This window comes from Pholis gunnellus (assembly GCF_910591455.1).
Source record: "Pholis gunnellus genome assembly, chromosome: 5".
NCBI lineage: Eukaryota > Metazoa > Chordata > Actinopteri > Perciformes > Pholidae > Pholis > Pholis gunnellus.
Window position 1 is genome coordinate 1,449,621 of NC_136531.1, and position 25,556 is coordinate 1,475,176.

General features: G+C 40.3%; 2 protein-coding genes across 2 annotated transcripts; one reads left to right on the forward strand and one right to left on the reverse strand.

The window, feature by feature from the left end:
• The first annotated feature begins 1,707 nt into the window (after positions 1-1,707).
• On the forward strand, positions 1,708-15,088 carry cyth4b (cytohesin 4b). The gene is made up of 13 exons (XM_079159549.1): positions 1,708-1,792; positions 3,879-3,961; positions 4,085-4,149; positions 5,758-5,824; positions 7,879-7,997; positions 8,315-8,395; positions 10,094-10,206; positions 10,473-10,621; positions 11,480-11,591; positions 11,972-12,048; positions 13,391-13,462; positions 13,623-13,777; positions 14,128-15,088. The coding sequence occupies exons 1-13, from the start codon at positions 1,774-1,776 to the stop codon at positions 14,207-14,209; spliced, it is 1,194 nt and encodes a 397-aa protein (XP_079015675.1). The 5' UTR covers positions 1,708-1,773; the 3' UTR covers positions 14,210-15,088.
• An 818-nt stretch (positions 15,089-15,906) lies between these two features.
• Positions 15,907-25,187, reverse strand: fam83fb (family with sequence similarity 83 member Fb). The gene is made up of 5 exons (XM_079158809.1): positions 24,480-25,187; positions 20,826-20,993; positions 19,493-19,614; positions 17,630-18,375; positions 15,907-16,655 (listed from the first exon to the last, which is right to left on the reverse strand). Exons 1-5 carry the CDS (start codon positions 24,984-24,986, stop codon positions 16,612-16,614), a joined length of 1,587 nt encoding a protein of 528 aa, XP_079014935.1. The 5' UTR covers positions 24,987-25,187; the 3' UTR covers positions 15,907-16,611.
• Positions 25,188-25,556: the final 369 nt, after the last annotated feature.

Below are 25,556 nucleotides of genomic sequence, written 5' to 3' on the forward strand. Positions count from 1 at the left end.
ATCACACACACACACACACACACACACACTAAACTAAATACACACACGCACACACACACACAATCACACACACAATCACACACACACACTAAACTAAATACACACACACACACACACACACACACACACACACACACACATACACACACACACACAATCACACACACACACACACACTAAACTAAATACACACACGCACACACACACACAATCACACACACAATCAAACACACACTAAACTAAATACACACACACACACACACTAAACTAAATACACACACACGCACACACACACACTAAACTAAATACACACACACACACACACACACACACACTAAACTAAATACACACACACAATCACACACACACACAATCACACACACACACACACACTAAACTAAATACACACACACACACACACTAAACTAAATACACACACACACACACACAATCGCACCCACACACTAAACTAAATACACACACACACACACACTAAACTAAATACACTCACACAATCACACACACACAATCACACACATTAATAGTTTAGTTAAAATGTACTTTAAGTGGAATACGTTTTTTTCAATTTGAAATGTGATAAAAAAGAAAATTAACAGAAATAATTCAGTATTACACAAAAAACACTACGACTAGTACAAATACTACTACTACTGCTACATACACATCAAACACACACACACACAAACTAGTTAAGTTTAAATTTGGTAAAAGTGGAATAAGTTTAATTTGTAATGTGAAGTATATTTAAGCATATAGAAAATGGAAACTCACTCATGATGGTCTGAATATTGATATCTGTGATCTCCCTTTCTCACCACTAGATGACACTTCAGCATCATTTTTCTTCATGATTTTCACGTTCAGAACTCTGAGCAGAGGAGCTGTTAGAAATATTCACGTATTCATATAACTTTAATCTTTTAGTTTCTTTTGTCAGATCACAAGAGAAACTCTTTTACTGGTAATATTTTAAAAACACTGTTGTCTTTCTGAATCCTTCTGCATCGTGAACATGTTCCACGCGTGACTGATGTCCTCCATGTTTTGTAAGATTGCTCGTTCTTAGTGCGGTCGTGTTTATAATGTAATCATTCAGCATCTGTAACACAGAACAGGGATGCTGCGTCTAAGTCAGAGTTAGAACAACACGATGAGACAAGGAGGAAGAGGATATCATTTTCAAAATAAAAGTCTCATCCGTTAAAGAATCAAATGATGAATATTTTTCTGTCACAATAACAATAAGCGTTGAGTGATGAGCTTCTTGCTAAAGTCACTTCCTGCTCGGTCTTTGTGCAATTTGAGTTTCATCGTCCAACCAAATTTCAAAACACTCTCCGTCACCTCCACCCAAGAAACCTCAAAGCAACAAAATGTAATATATTCAAAAAGCAGATTAAAAAACTGTGTTGATGTTGTTTCTTTATGGTGGAAAGCCGCCTCCTCTTTTGTCTTCGTTCAACCTACAGTTTATTTCTTTATTTGTCAGGTCAACATAGTCAGTCAGTCAGTAGAGGTCGATCATGTGTCATAAAGCAGTGTGTGTAACCCTCATTGACTGCTTCCCTTCGAGGGGTTTTATTTTGAAAGGCCAGCTCTGCTTGTCACGCTCTCTGTGTGATGTTGATGGAGAGGTGGGGTTTAAAAAGAGCATCGACTTCATTCAAGTGTTACTGCGCTGTGTGTCGGGGCGGTCGTCACTCTTTAACTGCTTTGATATTAACGAGTCTTGATCCATTTCCTCGGATATAAATGACTGATTGTCAAATGGGTAAGACCTGTTTTACGCTCCTTCTCTGTTTTTATTGCTGCTTCTCATATTTCATATTATATATTTTTTCTTTATTAAGACTTTATTGATAAGGTTCAAGCTGAGGCGCAGGATTTGATTCATGCCATTATGAACTGTGTCGTTGTCTTTAATGCGCTTCACTGTGTTATTTAACCACCCGGTCAACGACAATGAGCTTCATTTTTGTGTAACACCAGAAGCCCTGATGTGTGCTCATCAACACACTTCTCTCCACACAGAATGGACAAAACAACTGTGAGAGTTTTATCTTAAATAAGTTAGTCTACGAGTTCACAAACAAGCCGTGAAACAGAATTATATTAAGAATGAATTTCAGTCTTTCTTGAACACAGGAACTCCTTTTTATTTCCTTTGAGATGTGGTGTTGATGGTGCACAGATGTCACAGTCTGACTCAATGCACACGGCGGACAGCTGAGACTCACAGGACGTCCACACCGCTGTGACAATAACACAAAAACAGAAGTTGCTATCTTTAGTTGGACATCTAAACTATCCGCCTCTAAAGCGTGAAGATATTTACTGTATCTGCACAGTTACTTTTTAAGAATAAAACCTAAGTGACGTAAATGAAGGGATGGACGTCCGCGTTGTTGCACAAGGTGCGCGGAGGAAGGGCGAGGACGTGGAAGTCCTGCGGTCAGATGACGAACGTCAAACAGATCTCTGCAGGAAGTGCTATACCCTTTTTGTTAACTTTATATTCTAAGAAGAGTTGTTTCTCACTGAGGAAGCCATCTTTTACTCACATACTAGTGCCTCTGACTGCGTGAAGCTGATGTGACTCTCACACTCCGCTGTGTTAGCTGTGAAATCTTCCACGCTGACGAGAAGGACATTTGTAGGACTTTCTGTGTTTGTCTCGTGGGACCCGCTCTCTGCTCGCTAAAGTTCAAATCAGCCTCCGACCTGCTTTTCTACATGCAACAGCTGATTATCTTTAAAATAAAGTAGTGAAAAGAAAAGTTGCAAGATTGTTATTTGCAGCCTCAGCTGCTCCGGTCCAATCATCCAACCAGAGGCTCAGAGCTTCTCATGACGGTGTTTGAGCCAATCAAGAGAAAATCAGTTCGTGCATCAGAACACAACGGTGCTTTCACCAAATGATGACAGATGTCCAGAGAACTACTGTTCTCTTATAGCTACCATGAAAACAAATGATAGCAAATGAACATATAGAGACAAAGGAAGAAAGAAAATTGTTCTATTATCAATTTGAAGATGGGAAAGTTTGAAATCTGAGAGAAAAATGTAAGTTTTGAAGCGTGAAAAATACAAAACAAAAGACAAATATCTCAACAACTGTTAAATGGATTTCATTGAACGGTTTTTATAGACAGACAGAGAGCGTATTCATTCAATATGTTATTGTATTGTTTTGATGAATGCAGAATCAATATTCCTTCTAGAAATGTTAATGTACTGATTTATTCTAAATACAGTAAAACATATAGATAACACAAGTCCATCCCTCAGCGGCACACTCACACATGTTGATGCATTACTTCACCTCAAGTAGAGTTTATTGAGCTCTGGATTAAACTGTATTTTAGGAAGTAGTTCCTCCGCACAGCAGCCTGTTGGCTTTGTTTGAATATGTATTTGCATTCTCGCGTCCTTTTCCCAAGAAAAGTATCCGTGGTTATATTTAGCGGTGACCGAAGTCTCTCTTTGGTTACTATATGAAATATACATGTGTGTGTGTGTGTGTGTGTGTGTGTGTGTGTGTGTGGATTTATTCAAATGATTCTACCCTCGATCTGATCTGTGAAGTGACAGAGTGAAGCTGACTCATGCATGGCTTTAACACTCGGCACATTTCCTCCGGTTTACCACGAGAAGCAAACTAAAGACACGTCAGTAAAGCGTCACCTCTAGAGACAGAGCTCCAGAGTGATTCCACAGAGAAGCTGGCGATGAATGATCGAGCCATCAAAGTAGATTACGTCATCATTCTAACTGAGTATCCTGGTGTGACGGAGGTCGTGTGGCCGGAGTCCCTGAGATTCTGTTTGACGGATTCGTTCCTATTTTTTTTTTAACAGTTTCCTCAGATTTTACAGCAGACGAGAAGATGGAGCTCGAGAGCATCAAGACGTATAAGAAAGCCCTTCTGGATGATATCCAGGTACACGCACACACACACACACACACACACACACACACACACACACACACACACACACCTGGGAAGGTGTCCTCCTAATATTGAGGAAACAAATAGTAAAGACTTTTCTTTCATCCTGTGCAGAAGTTAAAGATGGAGATCGACACCATCATGGCGGATGTGCTCAGCTTTGAGTCGGGAGAGGAAAAGTGAGTTTTACTCGGGGGGGGGGGGGGGAATCCCCACAGCAACCTTTCTTCTCATAGAACTCCCACTTAATGCTCCGACTGAACTTTTCAATGTCACGCATGTTTCACTTTCACCACCTCCAGGATTCATGTTCTCGATCTACTCAGAGGGTTTAGAGAGTTTTGGTCTCGTCTTCTTTCAGACGAGTGGAAATGAAACATTTAGTTTACTACTTTGTCTGTTTACGTCTGTATATTTCTCCTGAATCCACCAACAGTTACCAACAGTTACCGTGACATAATGCCTCATTTTAAGGCATTATAACATGTAAGAACACTTGTAATATATACTGTACAATAACTGTCACTCTGTCAGTAGTGAACTGGTGAAGACTCTAATATGTCCACACAGTTAAACTTTATGTTCAGATTTCTGTTTGGGAAATGTTTGGAAATAAGCACATATTTGTTAAGAACATTTATATTTTGCATATTTAAACAACATTTCAGAAAACTTGTAATACAACAAATAATTGTCTTAATGTTTATTACCAATCGGGTAAAGTTTCTATTCATTCATATTTGTGACCTTATTTACCTGGAGAGAGTCTCCTGAGAGGTGCTTCACTGTCAGATGAGTATTCGTTCTGATCGTCTCTTCTTGAACATTCAGGAGACGATGTTGTGCTCGTGCTTTATAGTGAATGTAACTCTGAACTCCATCCAATAAAGTAGAGCTCACATTTGTCAACGATACCACCTTTAACTTGTCCAATCAAATCCCCTTCATCCAAAATGAAACACAAGTTCATCGGTCTAACAAATAAGTATATTTCCAAAATGTCTCGAACTATTCTCTTAATCCTCTTAAGCTGAATATCTGTGACTGTACGGCTACATTTGAGCACCTCAACTAATATTTCAGCAAACAACTAATATTTTGTTAAAATCTTTCCTCTCGAGCCATTTTGATTTTGCATTCATGCAAAAATAATAACTTTATTTCAAAAGAAATGTTTTATTTAAGCTAGCTAGCTAGTGCTACAGCAAGCTAATAGTGCTAGCTGTCAGCCAGTTAGATAATAACACATTTATTACTGTAAATTACTGTATTACTGTTATAAATTATCTTTAGTTCAAACTAATGGATCATCATGATTCTCATCTCAACAGTGAAATGTTTGTATAAAAAAAGGCTTATTTCCATCCTGTCAAAATGTAGATTATATAGAATTACCTCAAAACCATGTGTTTTGATTTATACCAGTGATGTGATTTTGTTGCTTTTCAAAACTGAAATGAAAATGATCGATCTATCGCACAATTTTACGAAGCCTTTGGACAGAAATCCTCAGTATTGTGTAACGTTTTGGCCGAGGCTGGTGGGAAATAAGTAATTAAATGACCAAATAAATAGTTAACATGGACTACTAATGTACTAATGAATGCAATGTGGAGCACCATGTAGGTTCTGATTAAAGTTCAGTCTAAAGACTTTTGCTATCAAATCATTTACTTTTGCGTCTGATAGAACTGCTTCATAGAACAGAAACGTAAAGCAGTCTTTGATGACATGTATTCAGTCCTACTACTTATGACGGTTGTTTCTTTTGTGTTGCTTTCCTGCAGCAAGACCACGGAGAAGAGCAAACAGTTCTCAAATGCGAAGAAGAAATTCAACATGGACCCCAAAAAGGTGAGCTGAGAAGTGTGTGAACGTGTAACGCTCGGTGAAAAGTGACTTCTTGCTATTCTTGTGTTCGGCTTTATCAAGTGAACAGCTTCCTCTCACTTAACCACAGCGGAGCTGCAGTGAGTGTGATGCAGGTCCACACAACAGTTTCTGTGGTTTGTTCAGCGGCACGTCAAACAAACAAATACAAAGTAAAAGCATCGCCGTTTGTTTTGCTTACTGGAATAAGACTTCTGTTTGTTGCGTTGACTGTGAGACTTCATATGAAGTTTGAATTCCTATTTTAAGATTTCAGCGAAATAAAATGCTTTCTACCCAACATGACTGTATGCTGTGGAGGAGATGTGTTCAAAAGGTTCATCCTGCAAATGAAATTCAACTCTCTAAACATACACTCTCTATAACACATACTATCACATCAAATACACATATACTGTAACATATACTCTGTCATATCTGGTTTTCTTCTTTCTTTAGGAGATAATCACAAACTCATAGACCATAAAAAGCATGAGCACATGTCAGATCCTGGCCTCCTTACTCTGGATCCCTGATGCTTTTATCATTCATTCTTTAGATATTATTGATTATGAACAAAGGCCTGAGAGACATCGCCCCAAGTTATTCATCAGATCCCTTATTGCCCCGTGTCCCTTCTCACACCATGAGAGCCTTAAGATAAGATAAGATGAGACAATATAAGATAAAACAAGATAAAATAAGATGAGATAAGATAAAACAAGATGAGATAAGATAAAATAAGATAAAATAAGATAAGATAAGATGAGATGAGATAAAATAAGATAAGATAAGATGAGATAAGATAAAACAAGATGAGATAAAACAAGATAAAATAAGATAAGATAAGATGAGATGAGATGAGATAAAACAAGATAAAATAAGATAAGATAAGATAAGATAAGATAAGATCAGATCAGATCCTTTATTAGTCCCACATCGGGGGATTTGCAGGATTACAGCAGCAGAGTTAAAAGTGTAAAGAAACAAACAAGAGACATAAGTAAAAAAAAAAGATAAAAGAACAAATATAATAAATAACTGATCACACGTTAAAGGTATAATAAATAAAAAAACAAAACAACATAAAAAACAACTAAGATATAATCGGACTGAATGTTTGTTTATATTGCACAGATTATCACACAGCGGATACATTGAAATACATATTAATCTACTTTATTATAGACCGTTCCTTGTTGTGGGTCCAGATTCCTCCACAAAGGAGTCTCAGCAAACGCTGCCTCTTCATTTAAAATCATCTTTAACAAAATGACATTTTTAGAATAGATTCTTTCTGTGATTTTATTTGTTTTATGACATTTTAGTTTGTTTTACTTTGCGTTTCATTGTTTGGTTTTTAGCTTTGTGTTTTTATCATGTTCTGTTCATTGTGAAGCACTCACACTTACAACGTGTATTCTTATTATTATTTGTATTATTATAACAAACAGCAATTTCAGTTAAATGATCTCTCATGTCTTTATTGCTGCAGATGTGTTACAGGAGACAATGCTGCGTTAGAGTCGGCGTCTTTTACAGATCATTCTTGTCTTGTTTTTTATTTTTTCATTTTCACACAAAATATATTTTTACACATCCTTTTCCTCTCCAAACCCTGTGCTGGAGGAGAAAGAGGAAGAGGAATTGGTTTTAAGGAATTAGGATTACAGAAGCTGCGAACTTGCACGGTCGTATACCAACCGGAGATGAGCTCATTATGAAACTAAACACATTTAACCACCAAGCCAGTAGGCACTGTGTGTGTGTGTGTGTGTGTGTGTGTGTGTGTGTGTGTGTGTGTGTGTGTGTGTGTGTGTGTGTTTAAAGCACTATGTCATAATCTAAAAGTGCTAATTATCTGTGCAAGTTTAGCCGTATGTGCAAAAAACGTGGAAGGAGGAATGTAAACCTCCAGTAAACTAACGTCTTTGTGTGTGTGTGTGTGTGTGTGTGTGTGTGTGTGTGTGTGTGTGTGTGTGTGTGTGTGTGTGTGTGTGTGTGTGTGTGTGTGTGTGTGTGTGTGTATTGGCGTGCAGGGCATCAACTACCTGGTGGGGAATAAGCTGCTGGATGGAGGTGCTCAGTCCATCGCGGAGTTCCTCTACAAGGAGGAGGGACTCAACAAAACAGCCATTGGAGAATTTCTTGGAGAAAGGTGAGGAAGAGGAGGAGGAGGATGATAAGGACAATGGCGAAGAGTAGCAAGTAGGAAGAACATAAAAAGGAGGAGGGAGGGAGGGAGGGAGGGAGGGAGGACACTGAAAGGTAGAAAGAAAATAAAAAGGTAGATAAAGAAGAAGGAAGAGATTGATGATGGGACGAAAGAAAAGCAAAGAAGTAATGAGAGAGAGATGAAGAAAGAGAAGTGGAAGAGCTTTGAGGACAGGTTCCAACAGAAAAAGTGAAAACCTTCCTCTGTTCATATGTGTGCCTCCCCCCCTCCCCCCTCCTCCCCCCTCCTCTGTCCCACAGGGAGGAGCTCCACCTCCAGACCCTGAAGGCCTTTGTGGAGCTGCACGAGTTCTCCGACCTCAACCTGGTCCAAGCCCTCAGGTCAGATCCCTCTCATCTTCATTCCCGTCTCATCTAACCCGACTCATCGTCATCATCATCATCACTAACAGAAACACTGAATAGCTCCTACGAAGACACACTCACACAAAGAGCCTCAATAGAATCACTTAAATGTTAAAGAAAGAGGGAACAAGAGCGAAGCAGTGCTTGATAATAGAAAAGGTTTTACTCGTCAGTGACTGAGCGAGTTCTACTCAGCCTGGGAAACACAGCTGGACACTGTGACAGTGATGTCATCGTCTCGGCTGAGGATTGGTGGCTACAAACGCAAAGCCTGCATCACAAACCGGCGGTGTGGAGTTTGAAACACTGCCAACCTGGTCTGAAAAAAGTGTTGGCACCAAAATGATATGTTTCATAAATACACTACCGTTCAAAAGTTTGGGGTCACTTAGAAATGTCCTTATTTCTCAAAGAAAAGCACTGTTTCTTTCAATGAAGAGAACATTAAATTAATCAGAAATACACTCTATACATTGTTAATGTGGTTAATGACTATTCTAGGTGGAAACGTCTGGTGTTTAATGAAATATCTACATCGGTGTATAGAGGCCCATTAACAGCAACTATCACTCCAGAGTTCTAATCGCCTTAGAAGACTAACTGATGATTAGAAAACCCTTGAAAACAGTTGTGCTGGTGAGAGAAGCTATAAAACTGGCCTTCCTTTGAGCTAGTTGAGTATCTGGAGCATCACATTTGTGGGTTCGATTATACGCTCAACATGGCCAGAAAAAGAGAACTTTCATGTGAAACTCGCCGTCTATTCTTGTTCTTAGAAATGAAGCTATTCCATGAGAGACATTGCGAAGAAACTGAAAATTGACACGAAATTGTCTGGGTGACCCCAAACTTTTGAACGGTAGTGTACGTTTCATATCAGCCTGGTATCACGCATGCACGAAACGCACAATGCCACAAGGCTAACGTTGTGGAACGATCGGTTAGGTTTAGGAACAAAAAAACTCCTTGGTTCAGTTTTTAAAAAAAGATCATGGTTTGTGTAGCGACAGATTAAATAATAACCGTCACAAACAGACTTTCTTATGCAACATTAAGTAGTAATAACAACATTGACTTTTAGTATCACACAGGACAAGAACCGTGTTCTTCTGAGTGAAAGTCCTGTGTTTGTTTGACCCGTCCACCACCTCCACGACCATCAACCCTCAATTATTATACCACCTATAGCAGTTTATATCTGAGTATCCGGCACTCATTTAACCAGACAGGACAAGTCCAATGAAAGGAAGTGATGTGAAGTCGTAGCGAGAAATTGGACTTAGGGTACATCAAACAAACACAGGACTTTCACCCAGGAGACAGATGTTCATGTGAAACTAAAACTCAAAGTTGACTTATTTAAACCCAAACCTTGATCTTTTTCCTCCTGAACGTTATTGCGTTACCTGACTGGAAAGACGAGGAAGGAGAGTCTCTAACCATTACTGCTATCTAATGTGGAGAATTAATGACAACACTTCCTGTGTGTTTGTATGTATGTGAGTAAATGTTAGCGTTATCACAGTAAGTCATGCTAATAATCTGTCGCGCTCGTCACTTTGGAAACTGTGCACCCACCACCAATGCTCACGCACTCAGTTCACAAACCTAAATACATTAAACATGTATACGTTACATACAGAGGTTTATGTTATTCTGGTGTTTGTGTGACAGACAGTTCCTGTGGAGTTTCCGTCTGCCCGGTGAAGCCCAGAAGATCGACCGCATGATGGAGGCTTTCGCCACGCGCTACTGTGACTGCAACACTCATGTCTTCCAGTCGACCGGTGAGCTTTTGCTAAATATGCATCTGTCCACTTCCTCTCCGGGCTGCATGTGTGTGTTTGTGAAAACATGTGTGTTTGTGTGTGGGGATGTGTTTAAATGGCCACATCTCTGTTTTGCCTCTCTGACTTTCACTTCTTTTTTCTTTCCAGGTCTGCCTCTCTTTACTGATTCTGTATTAATGTAAACTACATGACTTCTACATGATGAACATTGTGTTGCTATCTTTAATTCTTTGTGTGTGTACGTCCTCCTCTGTAAACACCAGACACGTGCTACATCCTGTCCTTTGCCATCATCATGCTCAACACCAGCCTCCACAACCCCAATGTGAAGGAAAAGACCACTCTGGAGCGTTTCATCCTCATGAACAGAGGCATCAACAACGGAGAGAATCTACCCAACGACCTGCTATCGGTGAGAACCTCTGGCCGATCACAGGGAGAAAATTGGACAAGTATTTAGACGGCATTAGACGACTCAGTCCAATACCTGATACAAGGCCCAATGTATTTTAAAGGATAGGTGCACAATTTTTCAAGTCTGTTTAAAACAAAAGTCAGATGCACATGTCTTATACACACTTACTTTCTAGAAAAATTGTTGGCATTGTGCGTTTCTGCAAACCGAATTGATAAGTTGAATTTTGAGATTTTTTAACCAAAAATGTGTTTCATATCAGCCTCGTATCACGCTTGCAGAAATGTGGTTAAATGATAAGTTAGGTTAAAGAAACAAACAGTGTAACAATACATTTAATTGTAGTAACATGACAACGTAACGTGACAACGTAACGTAACAACGTAACGTAACAACGTAACGTGACAACGTAGCGCAACAATGAAACGTAACGTTGCTTGCAGTAATCATTCCTACTGTTAGTATGCTGCCATACTCTTTGTGGGAGGTCAGAGCCTCATATAAAAATTGAAATGAAAAAAAAATAATATCACTATCTCACAATCACCACATCATCTAGAAACGAGCATCGGTCTGCATGAGGTTTTAATGAAACATTTAACAGAGTCCCAGACTGTGGGCTGGTGTGACATTAAACATGTGTGAATGTCCCACTCTCACGAAAGAACAACTGATTCATTGTCACTCGTAACTAAAACACACACACACTTGTGTTTTTGCTTTTGTGATTTCCTTTGATTGGTGTTCAGGCTTTAGCTCCCAATTTATGTTCATCATATGGTACAAGACATTAAATGGTAGCAAATATTCATGTTTTCTTTTTTCTACCTATTTATCTGACCTATATCTTCTCAGAAACTGTATGAGAGCATTCGCAACGAGCCTTTCAAAATACCAGAGGATGATGGGAATGATCTGACTCACACATTCTTCAACCCTGACAGAGAAGGCTGGCTCCTCAAACTTGGTAAAATATCTGTATGACTAATTATGAGTATTATTAAATGGCTAATCATCAAAATCTCTATGAAACATGAGTAGGTTTAAATGTGCTCCGTGTTGCTATGCTTTATTAAATATAACTAAGCTGCAACATAAGACTAAGAACAGGAAAGCACAGAGGAAGCAGTCAGAAAATGACACAATAATGGAGTAAACCCTCGTGTGTGCGCAAGCAAACCACTGGAGTTGCAGAAGGTTGACTTCAAATAGATGACCTAAAAAATGTGTCTTTTGGTCAGCTTGTTGCAAAGTTGCACAAACTCTCCTCGGTTTCCAGTGACAACTGACAGCACAACAAATAACTGCATACAAATATCTTTATTTTGTGCTTTCTCTGTATTTCAGGAGGTCGGGTGAAGACGTGGAAGAGGCGATGGTTCATTCTGACTGACAACTGCCTCTACTACTTTGAGTTCACTACTGTAAGGCTCCCACACTAAATCTCATCCACTCCACCCTTCTTTACCATAGACACATTTTTGTCTTTTAGGGGGGGACAGATGAACATAGAAGTGGGATACATCAACTAAAAGCTGGGAACCTGAATTTGAGATGCAGCTCAACAGTGTGTGCCAAGCTGTGCTCGACATAAATCATGAATTATAAAATCATGAATAATTATTAAAATTGATTTTGAAAGAGCTTAGAACATTATTGTGGAATTATATGATGGCCATTCCCATAACCTATTATGTCTCATAAGATGATGCAGCAATTTTTGTGTGGACACCATTTGTTACACAGATTTAGTGCTAAATTTGAAAATGTTTGCCCCCCTTGAGAATTGATAAAAATGATGAAATATCCCTTCAAAATGCCACTTTAAGACACCAAGATCTTTGGACACACCATAGAAAAGGTAATTCCGGTGATCAGATGGCGAGCTGGAAACTGCTCAGAAACACTCTTATTGTCATTATACACAGGAAAGCCATACATCATCTGAATGCTCTAAGTCTTTAGTTTGAGGTTGTAAAGTTTCATGTGGCTGTGATTATCCTGGAGGTCACAACAAGTTATTTCATACAGTGACGTCAAGTTCCAAAAGATGGTCTCACTACAATGAAATGGCTACTATGGGGACCTCATCACATGAATATAATTAGGATCATTGGATCCACAATAGTCTCAGAGTGTTTGGGGACCACAGTATTTTTGGAATAGGGAAATATAACACATTTACACTGCATGCAAAAAGAATTGTTTTTAACCCAAACAGCATGGGATTATCATAAAGTGGGCTTGTATGTAAAGGTGACTCGTGGGTACTATAGAACTCATTTTCAGACATATCTTGCTTGGATAATTCCTACGATTCAGTCGCATGCAACAAAGAGAGGAGGTCATGGTGTAGGGGTCGGGCTTACACAGCATGTAACACCGTAGACTTTGCTTTTAATACTGACGGTAATCCTCCCCTCTTTCCCAAAAATCGACCGATCAGAAAATGCTTGAGTTGTTTGTTGGAAGTTAAATTGGTCACATTCGAAGGCCTTTGTTGACCAGATGGCACAGACAAAATACAAGTGACTTTTTTATCTTAGAAGTCATAAAGTACACCTTTGATTCATTAATATTTCATTATCAGTGTAGTTTGTTTTACATGTTACTATCAAAATGTGTCACAAATTGTTATAATTTGTGATTCTCCACCTCTTCCGCTTCCTTTGTTTTCGTGACATCAATGACATTGTACCCAGACTTTGTACCCTGCTGATGGATCCATCATCTGACCCAGTCCGTCTCATTTTAATCTGTCTGCAGGATAAAGAGCCCCGTGGAATCATCCCTCTGGAGAACCTGTGTGTGAGAGAAGTGCCATATCCCCGCAAACCGGTACGATATTGTCAGCTGTGCTTTCTTTCAACGCTGACACGTTTACAAGCTTGTTGTATCGTATTGAATAGTGGACCGTCCTGTAGATGTAACACTTAAATCAGATCAATAGGATTTTGGATTTATAGATTAATCGTCGCATATATCTGTTGTCGCCTAGTACTGTCTGGAGCTGTACAACCCCAACAGTCGAGGGCAGAAGATCAAGGCATGTAAAACAGAGACGGACGGCAGAGTGGTGGAGGGGAAGCACCAGTCCTACACCATCTGTGCTGCCAACGCAGAGGAGAGAGACTCCTGGATCGAGGCCATCAGGTCAGACCACAAACACATTTTAGACACATAACCAGAAACATTGTACATAACCAGAAACATTAGAATATATTGTGTAACAACACATGCCAGTGTCCCTATAGTCCTGTTTGTTTGTATTACTATACTTGTGAGAAGTTATTTTCCTAAACATTTTTACATCTAACCTTAAAGAGTAACTCTCCAGTAGTTCGACCTATATTTTATTTTTGTGGTGAGGCCGAACGTCCTCACAACGTCCTAACAATGCAATCGGTCCTCATGAAGACAGTATTATGAACCCACACACACACACACACACACTAATAAAGCTGCATTAGCCTCTGTATAATGGTGCTCTTTACTTCCAACAGAGCGAGTATCACCAAGGATCCGTTCTATGACTTGGTGTCGGTCCGTAAGAAGAAGGTAATAAACCAAGCTCCTCAGGACTGAGTGGTCTGGTGCCCCCTATGGACATTTAAAATAGTGCACCACAGTGGTGCTTAAGTTGTATTAAACACCCTGCAATACAAGTGAGTGAGGACAATGGAGGCCAGACACTGACGGTGGGCGTCTAGGCTAAAAGAGAGACTTCTCTTTCCACTTCTCTTTTTACAGGCTGAGCTAAACAGTGTCAAAGGTGAAAACTCATTTTTGTTGCTCACACTTTCAGCGCAACAAGCCACAATAATTTGTTGATATATCTTCTGCAACGAGATCTTGATTTTCGGTTGATATCTGCCTGCTGCACAAGATTTAGTTTCCAGGATCAGGAAGACAAATTAAGCATGTGACGCCCCAGCAGATCTACTGTACGCTATGAAAAGGGAAGATGTTTCTGAGCTTCCTAACAGATGTCATAAGGCTTAAAGGCAGTAAAAAAGCGTGAAAAGAGAGCTCTACATGATACGCTACTGTTCTGGTTAGGTGTCATTTGAGGGCGGTTGCCCATGCTTAATTTTGTAAATACAGATATATTTACTCACACAAAACCACTCTTTTGATTTTATTGCAATTTGTACACTATTATATGAAAGAAATGTTTTAGCTCTACCTTTTATTGTGTCAGTTTGTTACGTTCTCTTGACTTAATTGATAAAAAGTATTCTACTGCTTGTTGACATGTGAGACTGGATCCTGTTTTCAGTTTAAAGAGCAAATTGACAGCTGTGTTTCTGGGTGAACGCTTTCTGAAACCATCAGACCACACCTCGTTTTCTCATATTTACAGTGTGTGTGTGTTTGAATGCTCATGTGCTTCTTTAAGGCTGAAACACCTAAACCACTTTTGTGGTTCAGAAACTAAATAAAATAAAATATAAAAATGTATTAATTATTAAAAATCGTTTTATCATTTTTACTGCACTAACAAGTTATGAACCGCTTCCTCTGGCCTTCTTCATTTGATCAATTATCATGTAGTGTAAACATATTGTTCTTGACGTCATATTGAAAATGTTTTAGACGATTAAAACCTGAATTTGGTTGGACAGGTAACATGTTTTAGACATCTAGTTTATATCAACAGCATTAAATGATTATATTTCAGTGTGATTATTTTGCTAATAAAACAGCCATAACAACTATATATATATATTCACCTGAAAATAAGACAAAAAATACAAACTAGCTTCCTCCAAACCAGTCTTAGACTAAGGATCTCCTACGATGTATTTATTGTAAACTTCATGGTTTAATTTTCATTCAGCAACTGTTCTGCTTTAGGATGAACATTAAGATGCAATTCTCACAGGAAATAACATATCTTCATGCCTGCTGTGTGTCACTAAAACTAGTCTAAAAACTAGTCAACGCCTCTTCCTACTGCAGCTCTGACTTCCTGTTTTAGTGTTGCACCACATCCCCCCTCAACCCCCCCATCAACTCAGCCCTGAGTTCCCATCAGGTCTGCAGTTCCTCTCTTGAGGTCTGAGCTGTGAGCACACACCCAGAAAAGAGAGGCGGGGGAGGCAGCTAGCGGTAGGTTTGTGCAGCGCAATCATCACTTTTCCATCTGAAATGTTTTATTACCGAGTCTCACCACCAGGTGGAGCCATCACCAAAGTGATGCCTCGTGTTTGAAATGACATGAATTAAAAATAAAGAAAAAACTGTTAGAATTTCATTGAAAAGAAATGATTAGGTTTGTTTTCAAACAACAATTTATGGACAATCTTAACCATTTATTGAACACACTGTAGAAAAGATCCCACAACTTCAAAGTGTGGCAAAAGGACATTGAAATAAACACTATGCAATATGATTTCACATATAATTGACAACAAAGAATACAGAACAGTATTGCACACATATAAAGGCCCACAGTACCTCATCACCACAGGGGTGACACGGGTAGATCATTGTAAAACTTTCCTTTGGTTTGGTTTTGTATGGCAGGAGAGTCGGACAGAGAAATAAAAGAAATCAAGGCCTCACAATGTCCTGCTTTAGGTTTCTCAGAGAGGGTCTTACCCATCTTTGATCATTGCCCTGCTGGTCTGGACTTAACCTCAGAGAAAGGCTTCCTTTAAATTCTCTTGTCCCTGAACACCTCCTCTGTTTGCAGAAATAAAAACCAAGTTTAACCAACATTCAGCGACTATCTCATTAAACCTCTCTGCACCCCACCAGGGCAACATATATCCCTGAGCATATCGATTATTGACTTCCACTTTAATTAAATCGTGCACAAAACATGAAAACTGCACGAGTCAGTGCAGCAAGAACTGTGCATTCATTTGGTCTTCCTGTAAGGCGCTGGACAGAGTACGTACAATATTGCACAGAGAAAGGTGAGTGTAATGGAAGTCATTTTGTAATCCACTTTAGGAATGTAGTCCGCTCCGTAGTTCACCTCAGGACACGCTGCATTGTTTCGATTGACGACGACCCTGAACACCTTTGAGAAAAAAAACAACAGACATTATTAGAAAGATCGGTGAGATAAATGAGATAATTATGAGGAATTCATGAGTCAGGATCCATAGAGGATGTCTCAAAGCATGTTACCACCATATTATATTATATATAATATATTATACATAAAATATTTTATGAATAAACAAGCGTCACTATAAAATGAAGATTAAGTCAGATTAACTGTTTCCAAACCTTTTGGCATTTAAAAATAGAGATGTTCTGATACCACGTTTTCCTTCTCGATACCAAGTACCAAGTATTATTAAAAAATAAAATCTATATATGACTATTATTTGTTTTGTATGGATGTCATATGATTGCTATTAATGTTGTATGGCCTGGCTGACAGAGAATGAACGCCGTAGAACTTTTTTTTATTATCTACAGTTTGTACGATTCTTCACTGAAAAGTATTCCCAAATTGCTGCCGTTTAGCTAGCTAGCTCTGGCTAACGTTACACGCTCCGCTAGCACCTTCCTGTACTGAGCATGTGCAACTCTCAGCAGAGATGGCCAACAATTTTGTGACGCATCGATCGTCTTTGTCCGGAGACGATGATGGAAGTAGCTAACGAGTGAGCACATCTCACTTCCATCCCATCTCTGTTGAGGGTTGTACATGTAAAGGTACCGATCGGGCAGGATGTCCGGATCAATAGCGAGTGACATGTTGTTTTTCCTCAGTAGCGTAAAGGTGATAAATGATATAACGTGATATTGGATTGTTGCATAGACTCGTGTACTCGCCGATAACGATCCAGAATTTTAGACATATCAGAGGAAAAGACTGTTGTAAATGTCTATAGATTATGACCGAGCCAAGGAGTATTTCTGTCTACATTAAAGATAAAAATTCAATGTTCTCCCTTTCTATCCTGCTAATTGTCTGATTTTGGGTGTGAACCACTGGATTAGTTTGTTTGTTTATTCTGGACCACTTTATTCCTGACTTACCCTCGCTGTCCTGTGCTGTGTTGATCGTTTGCTCAGAGTCTGTCCTCTGGTCCAGTTTAGGTGGCTTCTTAGTCCACCATTTGGATGGAGATTTCACGAAAACCTCACAGTCGTCCTCGTTCTCGTCCGTCCTCTTGGATTCTCTCGGTGAAGGGTGCGCACTGCCCGACTCAAGGTTGTCCAAAATTTCCCTACTGGACAGTCTGCTCCTGGAAAGTTTCCGCATCCACCCGGTTAGCCCCTTCTTCTCCTGCGTGACTTTGTTGGGCCTCTTGAAGCTTTCACGAGGATCTTCCGAGGGCAGTGGACTCATCCGGTCCACCTTCTCACTGGTGGCCACCCGTGGCTTTCCTGGGTCCATCTCCTCAGGAACCTTAGCCAGAGCCGACCCTCTCGTGGGTCCTGGCTCCTGCAGAGATCCCGTTGGACGTGGGTTGCCCCCAAATAACACTGAGTATTTGGGGTTGTAGTATTTGTGCGCAGGCACCTGGATGTCAGCTTTCCGTGAATCCCCTAGGCTAACCTGGAAGCGGGATGTGGTCGCCGGTAGAGGTGGGCGTATGGTCCCCACTTTGGAGCGTATCGCCACGTTGGCAGCAGGTGGACTGACGTGGAACTCCTTGTAGAGGTCCAGCTTCTCAGAGACGGCGTAAAGCTCACGGAAGTCGCGGTCAAAGAAGTCAACCACCTGCCCCGTCATCACAGTGATCATGTTCCGGTCCATGCGAGACGTACACCACGAGAAACTGGGACGGAGACAAGTTCAACAACAGTTCTTTAGATTCCGTGTGTCCTCATTGGTCCATTACATTTACAACAAAGTCAATATATGAAAAATACATAAGTGCAACATGTAAGCGTCAAACACTAAGGCATGCTGATGATGAGAGTTCCAAGCATTAAAGGATAATTCCAGTTCATTATTATTTGGGTCTTATTTTTATAGCTTTGACCAGTGCTTTTTATTGTTATTGTTTGTAGTCTATATCATTCCTTTTTAGCCACACCACTGAAATATCCCCTACAACTATTGGATGGATTATCATGTAATTTTGTGCTGACATTCATGGTCCCCAGAGGATGAATAATAATGACTTTGGATACACCCTAGCGCCATCAAACATTTTAATTTGTTCAAAACGTTGGTTTCTGACTAAGTATGTATGACATTCCCATCAGCCTCAACTGTGCTTTGTTAAGACAAATGCTAGTATGCTAACACGCTAAAGTAAGAGAGTGTAGCAGCTAAACACTAGCAACATCTTTCCATTAGCTAGCAGTCGCCAATAGGACAAAGGAGCTTCAATTTACTTCAATTCTGAAGTCACTGTACCTTTAAAGCGAGGGTTAATCTTCTGCAAAAATATTTGTTGTACAACTTGTTGAAATTCTCTTTACATCATGATAGCAATCAATAAATAAAAGACTAATTAAAATAAAAATCTATGGTTGTCGCAGGACTGCAATAAGCCCGTCCAGTGATTTCATTTGACCCAAATTAAATGACTCGTTAGCGGAGGATGCTATCTTGACAGCTGTGAGTACAACAATAGCCATGTTCGTTGTTTGTGTTTTTTTGGGGGAAGTGGCTTTGGAGGGAGGCCTGAAGGGGCCGTCAGCGTTCACGATCAGTAAACCTTTCTTGCTAGATTTACTGACTTTTATAACTAGTGCTACGTTGGCAACATTTAAAAAAATATCGAGCCCACTCTTTGCTAGTTTCTCAAGATTATCAACCCTGGCTTTAATACACTTGATAAGAAATGCATGTGCAACACAAACACACATTCTATTCCCAAGTAGTGGAAACAGGTGCTGTATAAAATGGTAAATTGAAGACACACACTGACAGTCAGACCTCACCTGTACGAGCCAAACACGACTTTGTCCCCGTCTACCAGCATGTACTTGTTGCAGAGTGAACCAGGCAGTCTGCCGAAGGACAAACCGAAGCCAGTTCCCTCAAGCGTTCTGGCTCGGAGGTTCTGCAGCCACAGAGGGTCACAGTCAGAGACCATGGACAGGAAAACAGCACAGCCAGCAGTGTCATCATTGTACCAATACTAGATAGGTTATATGTTGAATATGACAATTATCAGGACCCCCTCCCCTAAAAGGTTCACTGCACCACAACCTTTCAGTGGCTCCATCCGAGCCTGTCACAAAATGGCCAGTTAATGTTTGAGGCGATGATGTTTGATGATGTAGATTTATAATTTCACTGGAGCATGTTATTGTCTCTACTCTAAATTCTAAACATCGTTTATGACAACCTTTACAATTTAGAATTTCTTGCTGGTAATTGCTTTCTAAACAAGTCCTGCTGTCTGGCTTTTATCGCTGCAGGCCAGGCAGCAAACCTCCATTTCTGAAAAGTGAATCCAATGCTTCATGTGTTAAAGCTGCATTCTCTCTAGTGTCCACCAGGGGGCGACTCCTCTGGTTGTATAGAAGTCTATGAGAAAATGACTCTACTTCTCTCTTGATTTATTACCTCAGTAAACATTGTAAACATGAGTTTATGGTCTCAATCTCTAGTTTCAAGTCTTCTTCAACACAGCATGATGTTCATTTAGTAAATGATGGTCCATTTAGAGTCAAATAAGGGCGGGGCTACCTTGGGAGTTGTTTTTGTCTTACTCCAAGTGTGTTTTCACTTCATGAAAGTTAACTGTAACCTCCTGAAAATGTCTTCTTCAGTGTTCGATTGTACTTAGCTCCACCCTCTCCTGTCAAAACAGCAGTCCACGCGGTCACTACGTCCACTTCTTATAGTCTTTGTTGCAGCCACACAAAAGCTGATTAGTTGAGTGTTTAACTAACGTTTAAACAAGGCTGAAATATATTCTTACAGTGTACAATAAAGGTAAACTAAAGCAGAACTTTTAGACATATATTCAAGCTTAACTAAAATACTTAAAATGTAAAAAGTAAAGTCATATTTCACAAAATTGCTGCAAAGTAAAATACATGTGATTATAATTAAAACTCCTTGTCTGCTATGGTATGGATATTCATATCAGTTATTTTCCCAGATTCACCCCTTTCACGTGGCTTTGATGTGTTGTATTCATATCATTCTACGTATGGCAGCTCTGGGTACATGTATTAAAACAAACAATAATCAATACTTGAACATTTAGTCGTCCTCTTGCCACCTGCTAAATTCATCTCTTATGTAAAAGTACCACCTTACCCGAAGGTGCTGTGAGCCGATCTGCATCCTGGAGCAGATATCCAGGAAGTGCGGCACACCTTTGTGATCCAACAAGATGTAAACGGGCACGGAGCGCCGACAGGCCGCGTCCATCAGGTCCTGCAGGATCTGGACGTCTGTGAGCATGTCCATCACGATCGCTATCACCTGCAGGAGGACGGGAATAGTTTCAAAGTATTCTTAAGGCAGCAGAAATCATATTCATATGTTACTCTTTGTTCCTCCACGAACCCTCAGATCCACTGCTGGGTTTCCAGTTCCTCAAAACTCTTTGAAAAATGTAAATTGGAGAAGCAGCTTTTTTCACTCATGCTCCCAAACTGTGGAACAGCCAAACCAAAACCATTAGAGCCCCGTTCAAGCAACATTTAAGAACATATCTATTTCGCCAATAATTTATTTTTTAACAGCACTTTATGTGCGTTTCACAGAGTTCCACATCTGTCTTTCAAATGATCTTTTATGTATTTAAACAGTTTTATTGAATGTAAAAGGTTTTCTAGTTTTTATTCATCTGTTGAAACTTTTAAATTAAATGCATGCTTTCTTCTTACCAATTTCATTTATTTAAAGGTTTTCTGTTTTTATATATTCTTAAATGCAGAGCACTTTGAGCTACATAGTCTGTATGAAATGTGCTGAATAAATAAAGATTATTATTATTATCATATTCAATGCATTCAGAAAGTATTCAGACTTTTTGTCATATTTTGCTGCAGCTTTATGCTAAAATGTATAAATTAACTTGTTCCCTGATTAATCGTCACTAAATACCTCAAGAAGGTGAAAACAGGATTTTAGAGATTTGTTAAAAAGAAACAAAATAAAACGTATTTTTATTGTTTCTACAGCTTGAATGGAGTCCACCTGAGGTTAATTCAGCTGATTGGACGTAATTTGGAAAGACACACACACACACACACACACACACACACACACACACACACACACACACACAAAGACGCTGCTCAAGACATGGTGAACTCTATAAAGCCTGAATGTCAGCAGCTGAAAGGAATCTGTCTAACTGAAGCACTTCCACATGAAAGAGGCTTAGAAACGGATGAAGAAGCCGCCGTAGTATCCCTCTGCTGTGTTCCAGTCAGGCTGACAGACCGTAACACAGATTTACAACAAGAGATCAGACTTCAATCTGTCTTCAGAAATGTTTCCACGCAGCTTTTGCTTTCTCCTCCGTCGCTGGAACAGTAGAGCTTTGCACGTTGCTGTGCTGAGCCAGTATTGTGTAGCAAAACCAAACAGATGTACGTTGACTTTTCCTGCAATATATGTTGATATTTTCTGCATCATTAATTAAAGAATGTCAGGATGACAGTGAACCAGCTAAAGGTTGAGTGCGTAAAGTTTAAACAAGTCTTTACTTCTTACTAAAATGACTGCCCCTAGAGGCTGACATGGTCATTACGCCAAACAATATAAAAGTGTTGGATGGAAGAAAGAAAATACTCAGACGGGACTATATCATCCCAAAGATTTGATGCATCTGGAGCAAACATTCGATACAATAATTCTTCTTGTTTGCATTCAGCTTAGTGTAGTGGAGGACAATCAACACCGTCTGCAGTGTTGTGACATACTAGTGTCTGATTTTCTACCTTTTTTTTGCCTTCTTTCACTAAGTTTGACAACTTCCATGACATTGGCTCATCTGTGCTTTGCATATTCTTTTTAGACTTCCTGTAAACTTTTGCACATTCCTGACCAATTTGCACAAAACTACAACTTCAAAAAAAAAAGCAAAGCTCTTTCATTTTCATTCAGATATATTGCACATATTTTTTCCTCTCATATTTATGTTTCTTGATTGTTGCAACCCCTGCTTTTAACTTTTATTTTCTCTTTATGTTATAAACCAAAGCACGCGTCTTTATGTGAAAACCTACTATATGGCAATAAACCTAAAGAGAAATGTTTCTCTTCTTGTTTAAATCAGTGTTTGCTCAGATCAGCAGCATCGTACCAGACTGTCCTCTGCACACATGGTGCTGTCAGTCTGAAAGTGAACTGCTCGTCAGGTTTGGAGAAGTCTTGTGAGTTCACTTTTGTCCTGAGGATGGTGCCAGAGGGAATGTCAGGAAGTCTAACATGAACAAAAAGCGGCTAAAAAGAAATTCAGAGCAAGCTGCCCATTTTATTACTGAAGTAGCCGATGATACAACGTGCGTGTTCCAATAATCAGATATGACAGACGTGCAGGATTAAAGATTCAAGGAGCGTCCACTTCCACTGTTTGAAAAAGCAAAGTCATGGAAACAAAATGTCTCTTTTAAAATGGGCAACAAATGTTGGTCCGTGGAGCAGAAGAGGCCGTTTGTTTCCACTGGAGAGTCTCGCTGAGGAAGAACATGCTGACTGGACAAGTGAAGGTAACAACAGAGACACAAGCTGATATGCGTGAGAGCAAACAAAGCAAAACTACAACCAATGAGGACGCATCAATATGTCGGTGAACTGGTTGCTCAACATGCGTTATCACCTGTGTGTGTGTGTGTGTGATTCTAAGAATAACTCTCTGCCTTTCTGATAAGTGACAACTAAGCAGTTTGTTTCATTCTACAGATGCAAACCAAGCTGAGGTTTTCTTTCTCTCTTTGTCTGACTCCACAAAGACAGACAGACTTTGGTACAGTATAATATGAAGTTTAGTACTCAGGAGCAAAGTATACCTGCTGTAGGCCCAAGACAACCAGGAAGCAAAGATGTGTGGAGTGTGAATTTTTATTAACACTTACAACCAGGGAAAAGAGCCGTCTTTACGAGGGCCGCGGTTGGAAGCGGCGAGCTGCAATGCTTCTCTACAGAAGGTTTGAAACAGGAAGAGAAGAAGAAGAAGAACACGAGCAAGAAACAGAAAATCAAAGAAAAGGTTGGGAGGAAAAACAGAAAGGGGACTTCGGAAGAAAGTTCAATGTAAATCCATAGAGGAGTTGCGTAATATAAACCACTTGAGAGTGACCCAGAAGAGGACGAGGCAGGGTGTTACTGGGAGCAGGAGGAACAAATGACTCAGCAGAGCTCCAGCAGTCTCTGAGCAAACATTACCATGGGCAACTCAAACACACAGACCCACTTCACTTACTGTGTGTGTGTGTGTGGAGGTATTCACCACTCAAACATACATCCACCCCCGCCTATGTTCTCCTGCATGAGACAATAATCTCTTTCCTTTAAGAAGATATAACATAAAGTCAGTGTTTCCAGCTTCTCTAATGTGAATATTTGCAAGTTAGTTGTTTATAACTTCACTTGTTAGTTGCCGCTCTCTATCATTCTTATTTCTGCCTCAACAGCATCTTAATGTTTCCAGAGGTTCTGACAGCCGTGATGTGTTGTTATGAACTGGGCCGGAGGTGACGCAGCATTCAGGGTGCTAAAAGCATCAAACACTGCATTATATCCTGTAACAGGTAACCTCACAGCTTCCCCCTCTGCTGTTGATTGGATTAAGTTTGGCCACAATTACCATTTTGAGCAAATAATAGACTAAAATGTGTAGATTTAAAAGGTTGGACTGTATCCTCACATCCTCTGTAATTATGTCTTTATAACGCTAATATAAAAATATGACATATTTATAATGTCATTATTGTATTTATGATGTCATGTATTCACCTTGCTGGCCTCCTGGATGAGTCTCCGCACCACCTCCTTGATGTGAGGTCCGTTCTCTTTGGGCGGGTGCGTGTGCACGGACACCCGGGTGACCCCTCTGAAGAACCCCCCGCCGGGCCAGCCGATGTCCAGCGGCGGCACATCGGTGTCCGACATCTGGGGCCAGTAGGTGGAGTGGACCCCCGAATCCGCGTCGGTGCCGCCGGCGGCTCCCCGCGGTTCCGCCTCCGACCCGGACGGCTTTGCTTTGCCGCTGCTGCTGCCGTCATCGTCATCATCCACGTCGTAGGTCTTGAAGGTGCTCACCACCAGCTTGACTTCTCTGGCCGATAGAAAGTCTGTGATCTTGTCCTCTCTCAGACGCGTTTTGAAGGCGCCGTCGCCGTTCTTGAGCAGCTCCTCGACGGCCGCGCGCTGCTCCTCGCTGTAGTAAAACTCCGGTTTGGACTCCGGGACTTTGACTCCGATGTGGCCGTCCTCCATGCACTTGAGCTGGGACTCGGCCATGGCTGTGGCGGAGGTTACACTCCTCCTGGAGCTCGGTAAAACACTCTGAACACCCGCTGAGTGTGTGTGTGTGTGTGTGTGTGTGTGTGTGTGTGTGTGTGTGTGTGTGTGTGTGTGTGTGTGTGTGTGTGTGTGTGTGTGTGTGTGTGCGTGTGTGTGTGTGTGTATGTGTGACGCCAGATAGGGAAACAAATAATACAGCTGGGAAAGTTTTCTTACCTGTGCGGGTGGGAGAGAGGTGGGGCTCCTGAAATAAAGCCATGCTGCCTTCAAGAGCAGAGGGAATAAACAGCACTAGAATGAAGACAACACAAACAGACTGTCAACGTGTAAAATGTAGAACAACATCATAATGTTCTGTTGTTGTGTGACATCTGTACCAAAACCTCACCATTCAAATATAAAATGAATTCATCTTTTATAGAAACTGCATTTTGGGGACTTTATAAGCAGAATGACCAACTTCCAGATGTAACTTGAATGCAGCATGAGTTCCCGGCTGGTGCTGTACAGACATGTCGGGCTGCTGCAGAGGTTTCTCTTTCTCCTCCAGTGAACTGTCAGTTAAAT